Source organism: Clupea harengus, chromosome 10, assembly GCF_900700415.2.
Source record: "Clupea harengus chromosome 10, Ch_v2.0.2, whole genome shotgun sequence".
NCBI classification, from domain to species: domain Eukaryota; kingdom Metazoa; phylum Chordata; class Actinopteri; order Clupeiformes; family Clupeidae; genus Clupea; species Clupea harengus.
Window position 1 is genome coordinate 4768778 of NC_045161.1, and position 18789 is coordinate 4787566.

General features: G+C 45.7%; 1 protein-coding gene across 9 annotated transcripts in view; it reads right to left on the reverse strand.

Moving 5' to 3' along the window:
• LOC105913182 (arf-GAP with coiled-coil, ANK repeat and PH domain-containing protein 2) overlaps positions 1-18789 on the reverse strand; it is a 46862-nt gene that overhangs the window by 24428 nt on the left and 3645 nt on the right. For all 9 annotated transcript variants that reach the window (XM_031575078.2, XM_031575082.2, XM_031575081.2 and 6 more), the window contains exons 2-9: positions 11885-11942; positions 10056-10175; positions 9507-9560; positions 8775-8833; positions 8002-8185; positions 6297-6341; positions 5853-5948; positions 92-166 (exon numbers count right to left, since the gene is read on the reverse strand). In XM_031575078.2, coding sequence (XP_031430938.1) covers positions 92-166; positions 5853-5948; positions 6297-6341; positions 8002-8185; positions 8775-8833; positions 9507-9560; positions 10056-10175; positions 11885-11942 — 691 coding nt within the window. The remainder of the gene's footprint in view (positions 1-91; positions 167-5852; positions 5949-6296; positions 6342-8001; positions 8186-8774; positions 8834-9506; positions 9561-10055; positions 10176-11884; positions 11943-18789) is intronic.

An 18789-nucleotide genomic window follows, 5' to 3' on the forward strand; every position in this document is an offset into this window, starting at 1 on the left:
CTCCTATACATCTGTGCTGTGTGTGTGTGTGTGTGTGTGTGTGTGTGTGTGTGTGTGTGTGTGTGTGTGTGTGTGTGTGTCTGTGCTGTACCTTTTGCTGAATAGTGGAATGCTTCAGCTCCATGTCCCTGTTCTCCTTCGCTGCATCCACCACTAGCTGGTCCAGCTGCAACAGAAAGAAAAGAGCTTTAATAGGAGTCAGATGCTAGGAAGACAGGGACACAGTAAAAGTGTGTGCCACAGACCATCAGAGAAAAGAGATGGTGAGTGTCAAAGTGTGTGATGTACCTATATGTGAGTTTACGCATGAATAAGAATACACTTGATTTTAAGCGCGACGGACTTTGCTCGTTGCCCGTCAATGAAATGAGGGCCCAGTCTCTGCACACACTGCGCTGCCTACAGGCTGATGCCCTGGTATCAACAGCAGTAATAGTTAACATTTAACCAAGACTTCCCTCAAACTAACAAATGCGAAAATGAAACCAGACCAGAACAAGGTCAAGAAAGGCTGCTGCTGAAATAGTGACTGTTAAGGTACTGTACTTATAATCTAGCACTATGGTGTTCAACCAACAGGATTAGACTTCCCACCCATTTTTATTGAAAATATTTCCTATGACAATTCAAGAACCCTTAAAGAAATGTCTATGGCCTGTTACAACCTAGAAGTACACAAGTTGTGAACTTCCTCCACATGTTGGCCTTTTCCATTGCTTTTCTTATAGGCTAGTTAGGTAACAAGATAACTGTATGACGCTGTAGAAATTAGCACAATGAAAACATTTTCATTAGAAGAGTACAGTAACATAATTCATTTTATTAGACCTACACTGGACAAAATCAAATGTCATGACGTTTTCAAAAACTTTCAATGAAACTACTGAATTTCATGATCTTTCCAGGCCTTGAAATTGGGATTTTAAAATGCAATAACTTTTTCCAGGATTTCCATGACCGTGAGAAAACCCTGCAGTGTGGCATACAGACAGAAGAATATAGTTTGTGGTCAAAAAGAGCCAAATAAGCATCCTATGACTTCTGCAGGTCTAATATGAGCAGAATCATAAGGAGACTGCATGGAGCGTGATGGAGCGACCACTACACTGGCTGAGCTGAAGGGGACGGGGGACGGGAGGGGGAGGGTGCTGCTCTGATCCTGCGGAGCCAGTGAACATGACATGACTGTAAACATTGTCCAGCGTGTGAGGGATGTGCTGTCCGCAGGATGGATGATGCTATCAAAGCTTTTACTGTGTGTGAAATGAATCCAGGGTGCAAGATGGATTCTACACTCAGAATTCCATTTCCAAAACAGCTGCACAAACCAAGTCACCAATAAACCTCAACTAGTAGAAGGTAATTACTAGAATTACGAGTGTTCTTTCAACAACGATGTGTTAAGTCCATGTAAGAGGCGATGCTATTTATTTACCAGTGTCTGTGTTTTCCAAATTGCTTTTAGCTAAATCTAGAGTCATTTGTGACGTCCTCAGCCAGTACTTTCCAAAAGCTGGTTGGGGAAGTGGCATATTTAGGGCGGCCGCTTTTTAGTTTTGGTAAGAATGCAGGGAAGGGAGATGGCCATGATAACATCAGCTGGAAATGTTTGCCTGACTCTCTCCCTCTCTCCCTCTCTCTCTCTCTCTCTCTCTCTCTCTCTCTCTCTCTCTCTCTCTCTCTCTCTCTCTCTCTCTCTCTCTCTCTCCCTCTCTCTCTCCCCCTCTCCCTCCCTCTCCCTCTCCCTCTCCCTCTCTCTCCCTCTCCCTCTCCCTCTCTCTTCCTCTCTCTTCCTCTCTCTTCCTCTCTCTCCCTCTCTCTCCCTCCCTCTCAGCCGCGTGCTGCCTCTTTCCACTGCGCGGCGGGGAGCCAGAGCTTCATATGACCGGGCCTGCTCACCTCTCCCTCCCTGTGACCATTAATCACTGGAGACTGGGAGTGCATGCTGTGCACAATAATAGAAAAAAAAACTAAAACTATTCGTATTCTTTTTTTTAATATGCTGTATGATACTTAATGCCAGTAAGCAGACAAACAGAGCACACACACACACACACACACACACCACACAGACACACACACACCCGCACGCACGCACGCACGCACGCACGCACGCACGCACGCACGCACGCACGCACACACACGCACACACACACGTCACACACACACACACACACACACACACACTAATCCCCTCGTTTCAGCAACTAGAGCATGTCCCCCCACTGGGCTGTCTGCTTTTAGAGATCTCCTAAGCTGCAGCTAATAACACAATGTGCTAGCGATATAAACTACGCTATGGCGAGGTCAAAAGAGCAGCCAACTGCTGACAGGAAAATATGGATGTGGCTAATATGCATTTAAACAAAAGAACACAGTCAAATGTAAGGATGTAGCTTAATGCACGGAGCAGCAAACAGAATGCTGTGTACAGTTTTATTTCTATTCATGACAAGTATTTTTTCTAAAGCATTGAAAATCAAGATATCTCTGCCAAGTTATCGGACATGGAAATGAAAACTAAAATAGGGTACAGGAGGGAAAGACAAGAGAGAGGGAGAGAAAAAGAGAGAGAGAGAGAGACAGACAGACAAAAAGAGAGACAGAGAGACAGACAGACAAAAAGAGAGATAAAAAGAGAGATTCAAAAGTGAAAAACAGGCATTCAGAAAGCCAGGTTGGGAGAGAGAGACAGACAGACAAAAAGAGAGATAAAAAGAGAGATAAAAAGAGAGATAAAAAGGGAAAAACAGGTATTCAGAGAGCGAGGCTGGGAGAGAGGGAGAGAGGGATAGAGGGAGAGAGAGAAAGGAGGGCATGAAGGCGAGAGAAATCATGTGAGCCAAAAGTGGAGCCACAGACCTGCTGGCAGCTCCTCCACACCTCCCTGCACAGTTGTCCCGCTCTCTTCAGCCTCATGATGCTGAGCAAGAGGAGCCACGCTCGCCACGGCGACAGACGCAAACGCCCCGTGATCCCTCTACTCCCACTCCCACACAAGAGCTCCAACACAGGCTTCCCACCAAGCAACTGTCCCCCCCTCTCTCTCTCTGTCTCCAACTGTCCCCCTCTCTCTCTCTCTGTCTCCAACTGTCCTCCTCTCTTTCTGTCTCCAACTGTCCCCCTCTCTCTCTGTCTCCAACTGTCCCCCTCTCTCTCTCTGTCTCCAACTGTCCCCCTCTCTCTCTCTGTCTCCAACTGTCCCCCTCTCTCTCTCTCTGTCTCCAACTGTCCCCCTCTCTCTCTGTCTCCAACCGTCCCCCTCTCTCTCTCTGTCTCCAACTGTCCTCCTCTCTTTCTGTCTCCAACTGTCCTCCTCTCTCTCTCTCTGTCTCCAACTGTCCCCCTCTCTCTCTCTCTGTCTCCAACCGTCCCCCCCCTCTCTTTCTGTCTCCAACTGTCCCCCTCTCTCTCCTTCACTCCTTCACCTGAGACCTCAGCCTGCTTCTGAGCTGAGCTGACTGCTACTGATTTCCAAATCCCTGGCTGGGAATACCCTGCCATTTCCCTGGCCCCGCCAGCTTCCTCTTTCTGAGTCCCCCCCCCCCACACACACACACACACACACAAACACTACACCACCCTGACATCAACACAGGCCGGCCCAGTCAGGTTTCTCAAGAAGAGCACCCAAAAGCCCAGAGGAAGTCATGCGTTATCTCTGTATAACAAACACATCTGAGAAGCCAGCGCACAGACTGATGGGGCTCTACTCTGGCATCTCATGCTATCGGAGACCTTTTAAATCACTGGGGCCTGCACACACACACGCACGCACGCTCAATGCACGCTCGACGCACGCACACACACACACACACACACACACAGACGTGAAGAGGGGGACAGGGGAATACGCCGACGTCACGTGATGTGCAATCTCACACAGAACACAAAACCAGAGCTTATCGGCCTGTAGTTCACCACTGAAATGACTTCTCCTCGCCGCTTGTAAAACTGATTAGATGTGCACGCTGCAGACCTAGTGTATTACATAGCCCATGAAACAACACGTACACAAACACACACACACACACACACACACACACGTGTGACTTCTCCTCGCCGCTTGTAAAACTGATTAGATGTGCACGCTGCAGACCTAGTGTATTACATAGCCCATGAAACAACACAAACACACACACACACACACACACACACACACACACGTGTGACTTCTCCTCGCCGCTTGTAAAACTGATTAAATGTGCACGCTGCAGACCTAGTGTATTATATAGCCCATGAAACAACACCTACACAAATACGGGACAAATTGCGTCCCTTATTGATTCAATATGGGATGCAGCATTCTATTTTGGACGGGTGGCAACCCTATTAAATCCCACTATATGTTGTGTGTATGATGTATGTATGAGTATGATATTTGCCTGTGTCTCTTCCTCACTGACAGAGAACAGCCTGTATTTCTGTATATGACTGTGTGACGCATCAGTATGCTCAAAAGGCAGTGATATGATATCAGGTAACACATTAAGACATCGACTGATCTGGCTTTCTACTTGCAGCCATTTCTTCATTAAGTGAAGCATGACTATGAGGTGGTCAGACTGATTAGACCTTGTATACTCAGAGATGAATAAAAAGAATGAGACAGATGTTAATTAGAAAGAGGCACTGTGATCCAAATAAAAACCCCTGTAGCAAAACTACAAGTATTTTAGAGAGAACAATTGTTTTATGACGCTTTTAGATATCTTAACTATACTATAGCAGAAAATGCACCTGACTTAAAGACTTACAAATATTCTAAGCAGGAAAGTTGTAAGTCAGGCAGAGTTGCCCAAAGGCCCTCCTGCAGATTGAGTGATTTCACGGAAGGCTTGTGATGGAGATAATTTCCAAACACTGTTAATGACTTAAGAATAATAATCAAGTGCCTTGTATTATTAATTACCTTATATGAATCATGTACTTATGTAAGCAGGAACATGGCTTTTCTGTGTTTCTGCGTGTGTGTAACTTAGAATATTAGGTGCCACTTAGTCTGCACATGTACAAGAGCATGTTTAGACCAGAAGTGATAAGAAGGTTCGAACTGTGCTTCTTCCGACCTTGCAAAACTTCCATCCTTGCCTCGGATATCAGAAATCCACCACGTGGTTATCTCGCTGAACGCTAAACTTCTGTCTATATAAACCTTGTGCGATGTGTTTATCATTGCCTCACTTTCATCCTTGTTTTGTGAGTGAGCCCAATTGCAATTGTTGTTTGTCTAATAAATATACTTATATGCAGCTCCGGAGTCCTGAGGTAACTAGGGTGAATTTTCACCTATCAGCTTGGACAATGCTGTGTTTCCTTGTTAACGGCAGCCACTTAAAAATGCTCCTCTGACTAGCTATCATGTGAACCCATTTATGAATCAGCAACAACCAACATATCCATCTACTGCCATTTCAAAACGGTGTTCTCTTTGTCTAAAGAGTCCAGGTGAAAAAAGGTAATCTGAAGCTGAAGTAGAAATCTCAGGGCTGTCGTCCTCCTTCTCTGATAATTAGCTAAACTATTGATGAGTGGAGTCAACTGGGCTCAGTGCATACATGGAGCTAAACAACAGCAGGACAGTCACTCTGTAATGGGAGTGTAATGGTGTGTGTGTGTCTCTCTCTCTCTGGTTTGAGTGGAGGTGAGGGGAGGCAAGCCCTGCTCAGGCGATGTGGAGAGGTGAGGTGAGGTGATGTGGAGAGGAGAGGAGAGGAGAGGAGAGGAGAGGAGAGGAGAGGAGAGGAGAGGTGAGGAGAGGTGAGGTGAGGAGAGGAGAGGTGAGGAGAGGTGAGGTGAGGAGAGGTGAGGTGATGTGGGGTGGGGTGAGGTGAGGTAAGGTGAGGTTGTACCTGTCCCCCCAGCTGTTTCATCAGGGGCTGCAGCTCACTGAACAGGTCGTAGCCTTGATGGAAGAACGTCAGGTGGGCGTACATAAAGGACAACATCTGGAGAGGAGGGTGAAGACAAGGAAGGAGGGGAGAGAGAGGGAGATGGTCATGGAGATGTTCTCAATCATCTGGCACTACCAAATGACTGGATAACAGTGCATTAATTAGACCACAGAGAACCTCTAAAACAGTATGAAACTAAAACGTTTGGGAAAAACGTAACGTATAAGGACCACCTTGTGTTCTATCTAACAGATGCTCAGACTTCTTCTTTCGATACTATTAAAGGTCAGTTTCCACACTGATAAAAAAAATAGTCTGTATTTCTCCATGACTGAGACTCTAATCACTGAGATATGCTAATGAAGCAATGATATGAATCAAGTAACACATTAAGATATTTACCGATTTGAGGATTTCTGATCTTCTTTTGGACTGGAGCACATTAATCTAGGGAGAGATTACAGAACAGAAACATTAGACACATACATCCATATGAACAATGATTTTGGAGTGCTAATTGAAGCTAATTGAAGTCAATTCCAAAATCCCAGGCCTCTTCACCGCGTTCTTTTCAGGTTAAGATGCTGCTAGATTATTATGACTGAAATGAATTGTATTCAGTCAAAGGCCAATCAGAGACATACAAGTATGTTTGTACATGGACAGATTGGAATTACCCATTGGCTGACATATGTAGTTTGAAGCCGGTCAATCACTAATTTCTCAGGCATATCATTTCTCACTGTCAAATAACGAAACCGCTCTAGACGAGAAAGTACAGAGCATTCGCCATGGTCCAGGGGAACAACAAACAGAGACAGAGAAGAAAAACCACATGACAAGAACAAACCACATTAATCGAGAAGTGATATGTGGTTTAAAACCATTAGCCCTTGCACAACTGACAGCTACCGCTTTATGCCACCAGGGGGAGCACCTGTCCTCTCCCCTTGGCTGACTCACATCTCTGAAGTCACAGACTCCTCCACCAAGCATGGCTAAAATATGAGCCCTTTTTGACAGCCTTAATTAACTTTGGATGGCATCACACAGTGCTCACTGTTAGCGAGTTGCTTCAGGTTAACCAGATTTAAAGAAGGGGGGGCCTGATGAGGTTCTGCGCGGTGCGGCGAGAGGACAATGCTCGGCCTCTCCCCGGCTGACAGAGGGAGGACTGTGTGAGGCCATCAGCGTCTGAGGAGGGACACACAGGGTCATCGCAGGGCCGTTCTCAGGGCGCGTAACACTAACACACAGGCCTGCTTTTGCATGTCAGTGGCAGGGAGAGAGAGACTTAGGGCGTGTGTGTGTGTGTGTGTGTGTGTTTCTGTGTGTGTATGTGTATGTGTGAGTGTGTGTGTGTGTGTCAGTGGACGGCTCTATGGCTCTTCCCCCTTTCACAGCCAAGATCCAGGATGGATCTGGTCTGCGTGACTGCCCTGCACGAATGAGGAAGCCAAAGGCTCCTCGCTTAGAGGGCAGCAGTGGCATCTGTAGCTAATGCCTCATATGGATGCTGATGTAACGGATGCGCTTCCTTAATTAAGTCAGTCAGGGAGGGGGTGGGTTGAGAGAGAGAGAGAGAGAGAGAGAGAGAGAGAGAGAAAGAAAGCGAGAGAGAGAGAGAGCGAAAGAGCGGGTATGGCAGATCTAAATCAAAAAGCAAAGAAACCACAGAGACACAGTCCAACACAGAAGTAAAAAGACAAGATAGACAGAAAAATAGGAGAAGAAAGAATATGAAACAGACAGAGAGAGAGACAGAAATGAAGACTCAGGGGAAAGGCAGGCCTGCAGATAAACAGTCCCCCTCACTTCCACGCAGCCTGGTCATTAGAAAAGGTCAGCTGTGCTTGCAGTGCGTCTGCCTTTAGTCCCCGGGCCTCTCACAGCTTTATGACTTTATGACTAATAGTCAACAGACGGGACACATGCCTCCACGTACCGCACACGCTCGGCACACTGGCTCGGCACACTGGCTCGGCACGGATGACTGCTTTTCAATTAGTCGAGAGAACGGCCCTAATAACTTTTACATCTCATTGTATGTGTTGTAAATACGCCCATGACACGTGTGATCAGTCACTTGTGAGGGTCGTGTCTTCACCTGGAGCACGTAGTCGAGGACGATGTGGCGGAAGCATTTGCGCGTGGCCGTGAGGATGGTGGTGGCCTCCTCCACCTCGTGCTGCTTGTTGCGCGGCGCCTGGGCGTTCTTGGTCAGGGCCGCCTCCTTCTCCTCGCTCACCTTGTCGAACTGCTTCTTGGCGTCCTTGAATTTCCGCAGGTCTCTGCAGGACAGGGAAGGGAGGGAGGGAGGGAGGGAGGGAGCGGGGGGAGTAGTGGAAAGCGGGGGAGAGAGAGAGAGAAAATGGAGAAAAGAAGGGAAAACTATTTCATTGGATACAGCCTTGTGTGTTCACTTCAGCTCGTGCTGTGTCAGCACCTCCCTGTGTAAACAACTGCAACAGTTAAACTGACTCAACAACAACAACAACAACAACAACAAAATGACTTGTTGCACTTTAATTTAACAAACATAAATTCAACCAAATGGACAAGTTTTGCTGAGGCTTAAGGAAATAAGTCATCTTTCAGCACTTTTCTACCACAACAGTTAATTCGGTAATGGTGTTTCCCAGCACTACACATTAATGACTTGTGAGTCAGAATGTTGATGTTGAAGGCACGCTCATGTCAGTAATTATAATTTCAGTCAGCGACTCCAAGCATGAGGTCATAGTGACATAGAGCAGCCTCTCTGCATCTGATGTGTGGCCTCTGGGTGAGTACCAGGGGAAATCCCAAGAGGATGGCAGAGATGGCACATGTGTTTTGAATCTGTAGCAGTGGCCTTAATGTACATAGTAATGTACTTACTCTTTCATAAACGCCTGGAGTTGGGATTTGATTGATCTCTGAGCTTGGTCAAATAATATCTGTGGACGGAAAACATGAAATCACGTTTACATTACACAACAAGCATCTCAGTAACAACCCACTGGTCTACCACTTCACTCATTCTAACAGCTCCACGGATAAAGTCCCATTAGTGCTTAGTCAGTGCCATGATTGAAGCTATTAACTTGGTAGAGTTTGGGGGCATTTTGTAGGGTTTCTCTCCCAAGGCTAGTCAAGTTAAACAATGCCAGGCTGTGGGATCTGGGTGAATGAAATCGTGACAAACATTTCAACAGCGCTGTGCTTACAAGATCATGTGCTTAGCTGCGCTCAATAGGAACCTGAACCGCATATCAGCTGATCTTATCTCGAGGCTCCAGCACTGACTCACTACGGTCAGGCCAAAACCACACTTCCTGCCTGCCCCGGCCAATCAGGAGGCTCGTGGCAGCAGGTCAGGGGCTCTGCTCCAAATGCCAGCTGGGACACAGAGCCACTTCCAGACTGCTGGTATAGTGATAAGCATAGGGGACCTCACAACACTTCCCTCTTACAGGTATTTCTTATTGCTGAAGTGAATTATCAGTGTCTGTGAATTATTTTAGAAAATACTTCATTAATAATGGAGAAAAAAGGGGAAACGAATGAGGAATTGAAAGTAATGGTTAAAATGGGGTCATGTGCTATTAGGGTGAAGTCCTCTAGGCTTACTGTGTGATAGTTGATCATCTCTTGCAGGCTTTCAGCAAACTTGGTCAGGCTAGACTGGAAACCGAAATGGAACAGAGCATTAGATTACAAGTGAAGTACAGGATGTCAAATTAGAATATCCAGACCGACTTGCAATAACGATGACTGGCCTTCCCTGAATATGTACGTTAGTGAAGGGAATACTGTAAACAGTCTGGTGGTATTCTACCATATGATCCTATAAGAGTGCAGGGTTTGAGCTGCCCATGTTAGTTTCACACAGAGCGAGCTCACAATGGCGCTTTAAAGGGTTACATTCTAAATACATCCTAGGGCCGGACTTGGTTCCCCCGGGGGAAGTCGAGGAAGGGAAATATACAAAACTTACAGGAATGATAAGCTGTCGAAAACACAGGCTGAGCAAACAGCTGAACTGCAAAAAAAACAAAAAAAATCCAAGACCCTGCTAATCGGGAATCCCAAAAATCTTCTGAGGCCCATGGGACTTTTAAGAGAGGCGCAAACCTCCAGTCTGCGCAGGCCGCTCTGTTTGGCGAGCGAGGCACGTACCTCAATGACCTCGTCTTTGGTTGACTGCTGTGCAAGCTCCCGGATGCCACTCACAAACTGCTTGTTGGCTAGATTGTAGGCCTTTCCAGCATCAATCATTCCGATACACAGTTTCACCAACTAAAGAGAAGAGACAGAGACAGAGAGAGAGAGAGAGAGAGAGAGAGAGAGAGAAAGGAAAAGGAGAGAGAGATGAATGCAAAATACAAGTGCAGTTGCAACTCTCAGAACCAGTCCTACCAGCCTTAATCAGCCTTAATTCCATGTGGGTGATATGGGTGTGCTTAAAGCACTCTGTTCTGTTATATTTCCTTAATTAGCCTCTTTCAGGCCCTTCCTTTTCAAAATAAACTGACACACCAGATCGCGAAGGGGGGGGGGGGGGGGGGAAATGTATCTTACGTAACGCACACATCACTAACAGGATTTTCTCTCAATGTCTTCACATCCCACGCAGTCTGTGGGTGAAGCAGAGCTCAGAATATCAGAGGCGCCGCTTCTCCTCCCTTCCACACACATTAGTTAATTCCACTAAAGAAAGCACTCATACTAGCACAGAATCAATACACCCCTTGCTTATGCACCACTACTGAAGACTAACCTTCAGGGCAAATCTGATGCAATCTCTCAGACATACATGCTGTGACAGTACATCAAAGGGGATTAGAAAGGGGGTAAGATACGATAGACAATACTATGTGCCATGCCACTGTCGTGACACTTTGTGACTTTTGGGACCGAGACTGAAAGGTTGGGATGTAATGTGTAATGTCACAGTAGAGAGTCAATAGAGTGCTTATGGGGCTTCTTGCTATCTACACCTGCATTTCTGTTTGTTTTGGTGTGCCATCAGGACCACTTTATGGTGCCAGAAGTGTACAAAAACAATTCTAATCCACTGGGTCTTTGTTTTCATAAAGATCTGCCTACTTCCAAGCAGGACTAGGCTCTGGGAGATTTAAATCCTCTCTCAATAAAGGCAGTGTTGTCCCAGGCTTTAGGCTCGGTGGTTATGGGGGCAGTGGGTGTTATCTGTGTGTGTGTGTGTGTGTGTGTGTGTGTGTGTGTGTGTGTGTGTGTGTGTGTGTGTGTGTGTGTGTGTGTGTGTGTGTGTGTGTGTGTGTGTGTGTCTGTGTGTCTGTGTGTCTGTGTGTGTGTCTGTGTGTGTGTGTGTGTGTGTGTGTGTGTGTGTGTGTGTGTGTGTGTGTGTGTGTGTCTGTGTGTGTGTGTGTGTGTGTGTGTGTGTGTGTGTGTGGGGAGAGTCAGCCACAGTGCTTCTAAGAAAAGTCCAGCCCTCCTGCTTGGCCCTCTGAGGAGTGCATCCTTCCCCCTGCTGCCCAGGGGAAGTGACCAGTGCAGGGGAGTGAGTCACGGAGCCACAGGACGCTGGGTGGGTCTGCTCCAAACAATGCAACTGCATCTCCCACCGCCTCTGCTCAAAAGGAGCAATGTTTCACACGTGTTTCCACACGACTCACGCCTTACCTCTTACACACACACACACACACACACTCACACACACACACACACACACACACACACACACATTCCAACTCCTTTACCCATCTTCCCCCTCTCCTTTCTAGATACATGTTTGACATGCACTAAATCTTAATCAGTATTTACAATCCAGGATTAGACCCGGGTGCTTGCTTAATCTGTGCCTACTAAGTGGCCTGAAACAGGGGCTGAACGGCTGCACATGGAGGAGGGTGAACATGGAGGGGACCTATAGGGTTACGAGTAGAGCTGTGGGTCGCTGGGTTTCCATTCCTGCAGTAACGCAGTGTCACTGTTCCTCGTCAGGACGGCTCTTTTGCTGACCGTACCTTATCCAGCTTGGTCTCCAGTTCACCGACATCCCCCTCCACCTCCTCTATCGTGGCCCTGTGGTGAGGGAGAGGGAGAGAGAGAGAGAGAGAGAGAGAGAGAGGGAGAAGGAGAGAGAGAGAGAGGGAGAGGGAGAGGGAGAAAGAGGGAAGATAAGAGAGCGTGGGTGAGTGAGAGACCGGAAAAGGAGAGAGAAAGAGACAGATGGACACTGAATATTTTGGCGTAAGGAATTGGGAAATTGCAATGCTCTCAATTATTCACACGCACAAAAAAGAAACAGAAGGATATTGCGAGAAAAAAAACACAATTGCATAAACCATTTTTAAGCCAGAGAGGAACAGAACAGTCACAAGAAACAATAAATTCCCAAAACTGGCTCACACTCCACACACGTGAACACACACACACACACACACACACACACACACACACACACACACAAAGAAACACACACACACACACACACACACCTCCAAAATGAAAAAAATGCACAGCTTGAGGGGCCAGATTTAGAGATGCTACTTTTGGTATGGCCGGAAGCCTGTATCTGACATGTCTGTTGGGCAAGTGTGACGAGACACAGACATGAGTCCCCTCCAGTGACGCACGCCGCCCCCACTCAAAGGGAAGCTCCAGTCGCTGACTCTGTGAGTGCGTGAGGAAGAGACACAAGCTGCACACCCTACATCCAACGCACAATAACATCAAAAGGGTTATTCCCAACGCACAACAAACAAGACCAACAACACGCATACAACAGAGGCCAACAGAATGAGTCAGGGTCCAATACCGAAGAGTTCAAGACCAAACATGCCCGAAGTAGAGCACAATTGAGGGTCCCAAAGTGTAAAATCTACACAGTGAAGTTCAAAGCGAGGTGTCTCTGAAGACACAAGTCTAATGGGGGGGGGGGCTGATTTGTGTTCTTCAAAGAAGGCAGCAGTTTGAAGGACAGTCAGAATGGCTGGGTTTACACTTTGCAGCGTACGTTAAAAAAAGAAGCAAACACGAACAGAAGGCTACTAACTAGAGGTTGAAGCGAAAACTTCAGCTGTTTTGACAAAAGCAAAAGCGTTTTGGCTGAACCACAGGTCAGTTGGCTATTTCCATCCACCACAACTGAAGACTAAAAACTAAAAACCTGTTTGCTTCCCAGACGGCTATATGACTCAGAGACCAACTTAAACAAATGGTGTCAGCAAACAACTCTCTGAACTGCAGACTCCAATTCAAAAGAAGCAGTGGATGCTAGCTAGCAACAAGATATCATATGGCATAATGAAGAGAGGCAACCTTTATGAGTATGCCAGCTTACCATATCTCTTCTTCGTGGGAGAGGACCAAAAAAAGCTATGCTATGCTGGAGTCATGAGGTTACCTGATGAGTAGGTCATTTAAGCTTTGGTCAGTTGACAGGATAGCAACTTTTCGATATTGAAACAGTCGCTTTTTCTGGGCTCTTTTATTTCCATGCTTTGTCTGAAGCAATCATTACCCATTCCAAAGAAGAATACAACAATCTCAATATGCACTGCAAGGTCCATTTCATTTTATTGAAAAGACAATTGGATTCAGAGACGATACTAATGAAATAGCTTCTGTTGCAACCTTGGCTGGGTGATGATGAAGGTCACTCCCTCTTTCCTCCAAGAAGGCACTGAGGTGGAACACAAGCCTGAATAGAATGCCATTCGGAGTAAGGAACATTCTTATTACTCAACTGGTATTGCACGCCTTGAATGTGAAGGTCGTGCTTGATGGTGTAGGCCTACAACAAATTCTACCGCAAAAGAATGCTTGAATTATCGTTCTAAAGCGGTCAAGGCCTTGCCGACTTGTGCATAACAGGAAGAAGAGACGAGAGTTTATCTAAGGCAGTTCTGCCCAGTGCAATTTTGGCTCTTGATTGAAATAATCAAAAACAGAAGGTACAGCGGGATCAGCTAGCCAGGGACTGAGATGATACTGCAATGAGAAAGGGGGAGTGAAAGAGAGAGAGAGAGAGCGAGTGAGGATGGCAATGAGAGAGGGAGAGAAAGAGAGAAAGAGAGAGTGAGTGAGGATGGCAATGAGAGAGGGAGAGAAAGAGAGAAAGAGAGAGTGAGCGAGGATGGCAATGAGAAAGAGGGAGAGAAAGAGAGAGCGAGAGAGCGAGTGAGGAGGGCAATGAGAGACAAGCCGGGTGGGGTGGGACTCCTCCTCCCTTATCCATGTGGTTTGGTTCTGAAAGGGTTCGCTGTGCTGTGCTGTGCTGCTGTTGGGGTGGAAAGAGCCTCCCGCGTAATCAGTGTGCAGTTGTGGGCAGTGTGTTGAGGATAATGAGGCTCCCAGATTAGAGCGGCGATACCCACGGCAAACGGCACGGAGACCCGCCCGCCAGCTGTCACCGCGGCCACCTCAGAACATCTGGCCGTCACCACGGGGACCGACACAGATCACAGGATCTCAAAAGCGGGAAACGAGGAGGGCTAAGATCTCAGACAACAATTTTCTCACCCAAACGACTGCCTATGTTGGCAGTGACCTAAAATGGAACACCTATAAATAGCCAGTGGAGGCAATGAAACGGCGTGAGGGTAAACTGACCTGTATCACCTTTGGTATAAATAGGTAAGGAAAGAACCCATTGGTGAGAAAGAAATCACACAGAAAGAAAGGACACTAAAGAGCACAAATGTTACTTAATGCACCTTTTCTCTGCACAGTTTTCACTATATATGTAATAACCCTTTGATAAATAAAAAAAACATTAAAAAAGATTTTTAAAAATATATTGTTTCCTAATCCGAATTTTCTTGCTTTTCTATCAACTAGGCCTACCTTAATTGACATCCACTAGACTACATTAGCTCTCTATGAAAGCTTGTGGATTTATAAAGACATCTGACGCCACTGTGATTTACGGACTAACATTGAGCCATCATACTGCTGATCCAGCATAATTGCATGGCTTGGCAACATGAACCACCAGAGAAAAAAAAGTCCTTTGTTGTCTCCACCCTATTGCATAATCAAAGTGAAGAGATAACTATGCTTTAGCCTAATTTATGGCAGAATAGTACATGATAAGCAACAGGCTCCTCTGATTTATATGTCTGTAGGGTTTGGTCTCCTCTGATTGTCAACTCATTTTAGGCAACACTACAAGTGGCTGTTTTTTGTCTATCAGTTTACCCAGCCCTGAAATAGAACAGACCCCAAGCGATTAAATGAAATCAGTTAATTAGAAATGCTTCCTCCAGCCAACATCAACCAGCCAAAGGGGATCAGTGAGTAAAATGATAGCCAGCTTATTTCTCATCTAGTTGTGAAACGGGTTTTGATCATCCATTCTCGCTTTCTTTCTGTAAAAACCTGGGCTGGGAGCTGGAAGGGGGAACTTGGGAAAGTGCTGACAGAGAGGATAAGAAAGGAGGGGCGGTGGAAACTAGGCCGCTGCCTCCCTGCCACGACCTTGGAGCATGTCCAGAGTGTGTCTGGGTAATGAGGGAGGGAGGGAGCTGCCATAATGAGGGGGACTTCACAGGGAGGCTGAGGCACAGCTCTCATCAGCGAGGGAGCTATCTCCTGTGCACTAGCAGCCGGACACCTGGTCCACCACCGGTCATTTGGAACTAGTCCGTCCTGTATGCTGTTTACTCTACTCCGCGTTCAAATGGCTGAGGTTCATTCTCTTGCAAATTCCATTTAATCCTATTAAGAGGCTGGTATTTCTCTGACTGTGAGAGTTCCTGAACCAGGCTACTAGGGAGACATTGTCTCTGATTACTTGGAGTCATCCTTGACAACTGGGCCTTGGCAAATATCTAAATTCCATGGAAAATTCCTGGGATTTGTGGATTTTTAACGGATGGTGAAGAAAAAAAAGAACAGGTGGGCACGCCAGGTCTCAGCAGATTTCCTCCCGGTTCTACAGTTGTCCTAAAACAAAGCACTAGGTGCAAAGCCAGGATTCTGCCCAAATTGGTCTACTGCACAGGAAGCTCATTTCCCTGTAGGTTCTTAAGCTGTTTTTTATTGACGGCACTGGAAAATGTCTCCTAAATTAACTAGCCTAATACTCTCAAAAAAAGCAGTGATTTACTTCTTAAGACAAAAAACTGAGGGCCACGGTCATCACACATTATAATGATTCATCATGAGAGAAAAGCAGGTGTCCCATCCAAATTTCAGGGCTCGGGCCAAGGATTTAAGTGCTTTCACAAACAACTAGCCTAGCCAAAGTGATCCTGGATGACTGTACTTCCATGGGATTGAATAGGAATGCTGCCGAACATTCCATCCATGGGGCCACTAACGCTGTGTAAAACATTATGGGTAACATTCTTTCCAGACAAGAAACGACAGCTAACATGCTGACTACATCTGATAATGTCGCAGAGCAAGCCAAAAACCCCAGTTATCATCTTTACCATCGTAATATATTTGTGTTGTTATTATCTGATATTTGAGTCAAAACACACCAGACTATGCCAATGCTCTCTAGAAACATTTTATCTCTGCTCTGTGTGTAGATAAGCAGATGATGAAAACAAATATTTTGGAAAGCACTCAAGGATCTGTCTAAAAACAGAGCGTGTAAGCTGCAGAGAGTAAATATGTGGATAATGGTCCAGGCTGTCAGATCCAAATGCATAATGATGGGGTATAATGTGTGGTTTACTAGCATTACTTTTCTTTTATTTAAGAACAGTGTTCACTGATCCTATATTAAGAAAAAGATCAAAATAAACGTAGAACTTAATGTCTAATACGCGTGGGCGGTATCTATTTTCATACCTTCCTGACATTTCACCGGGATACAGGCTTACAGTATATGACAGTATTTGCGTTCAAAAACAAAAGATAACATAAAAGCTGAGCTGCTGGTGATGGTAGTCACTGTAGCATGTAAGACATGGTCCAATCTACAACGCTGTGTGTCTAATACGCCATTAGCCTACTTAGACAAGTGTTCATGGGCTTCAGTACTTATGGCCCATAGAATAATGATGATAGGAAATAAGCGCCCTTCTACCATACATCCAGCATACCTTGGTGGAGGATTAGCTAGGAGACCTATAGAGCAGAAAATGACCTCATTTGAGCGAAACTGCGCTAGCCATCATGCACTGTAACATTAAACTCTGGACTCGTCTGGGAGTAAACAGTGTCACCAGTGTGGAAAAGAGATCACTCTTCGCTTAATTCAACACCACCACTCTACTTCCTTGTTGTCGGAAAACACGCAACGTAATCAACCCGTAGTGTGTATTGGAAACCTAGTTGACCAATCTACTAAAAGTAGCGTGAATATAAGCACATGGGTAAGATCGCCAGAGTTACATTAGTCGCCAGTGATAATAGAAAGAGAAGCGTCTGCATTTTTAATGGTATTTAAAAATCATACCTTCAGGATTTCTAAACACCCCGGTAAACCGTAATACCTTGATACCACCTAATGCTGACGAACTCTAACACTGAGTATATCTCCTCTGTAACATTCTTTTTCTTTGGATAAGGTGGAAAAGTGTTGTGCAGTATAAGCATACACTGCACACAGAGCTTATCTTTCTACTCAAGATAGGTTCATGGGTTTGTGGACAGGTGGGCCCGTGAGGTAAAAGTCCACCTGAGTACATGACGTACTGATTAAGACAAAGATGTGGCTTGCACTCATCTCCAAAATGTTTCTTTTAACATACCCAGTGCAGGGCTTAACTCGTCCTCGTCTGTCCTCTATACTCCCATCAAGTCGCCGTGGCTAAGCAAGAGACGGCTAGAAACACCTCCCCTTAACCAGACCCCTCAATCCAGATGTCCTCCTGCTTTATCCGCAATCCGGTGAATGAGTAAAAAAATATTTTGATGTGCTATGAGAACTTGCTGCACACAGCAAGATCATCTGAAATGTGTTCATTCACAGTGTGTGTGTGTTCAGGTAAGGGTGTGCAATACAGTCCAACTCAGTTGCAGCCACTGAATTTCTGTCTTTCCCCAATACTTTCCACAAAGAGCAAACCTTTCCCTGCTGACACTATGCAGACCAGTTGTTCACAGCCATCTCATCTATAAAAAAAGGTATCTAGATAGATTTAACAGATGCCATGCAGCATCAGTGAAAATGTGAATATGAAAGCATAACGGAGAGCCCAGTACAACTGTACTGTCAAGTCTGACATTTTCAGAACAGCTCCTGCTGAAACGATAGGCATCCAAAACACATCTAAAGGTGTATTTGACTGAGAGTGGCTTTTCCCATATTTTAGAATTACAGGTCTAATACCACCCATTTACTCAAGTCAAGCCCACAAGTGTAATACGGTGACAGGGGCAATGTTTCCTATCAGAACTGGATATGGTCCATCTCGGCGCGGGATGACTGGATCTTTGTGGGCGTCTTGCTTACATCATCTCACTCTTAATCTCTGAAACCAGATCAGCATGGCTGAACAGTTTTTTTTATTTGTATTTGGCCCTTCTTAAAGAAAACAGCTTAGGTCGCTGTTTGAGCTCCCAGCAAGCTCTAATCTGGGCCTGGAGCAGTGCTACTTGCCCTCAAGGACTACATCTCCTTCAGATTTAGGCTAATTCATTTATCTCTTCTGAGCTACTAGCAAACTAGGAGGAATACAGTACAGGTTTTAAGTAATAGTAATGGCACAGGCAATTAAGAACCACAATGGACAGCCTCATCAGTCCCTGCTAATGTGCTGAGGACACTCATGATGAACATGTGACACGGCCTACTGTTACACACAGAATGAGGACAACAGGGTCCTTTTCCAATGAAATGCACTTCTTTTAAAAAGCCACTCAGCTCTGACTTTTGCTGACTCCCTTCAAAGCAGCAATTTCAACACTTCATATTCCGGTTACCTCTTTGTCACGTTCATAAGGCCTACCAGTACATTCAGTACAA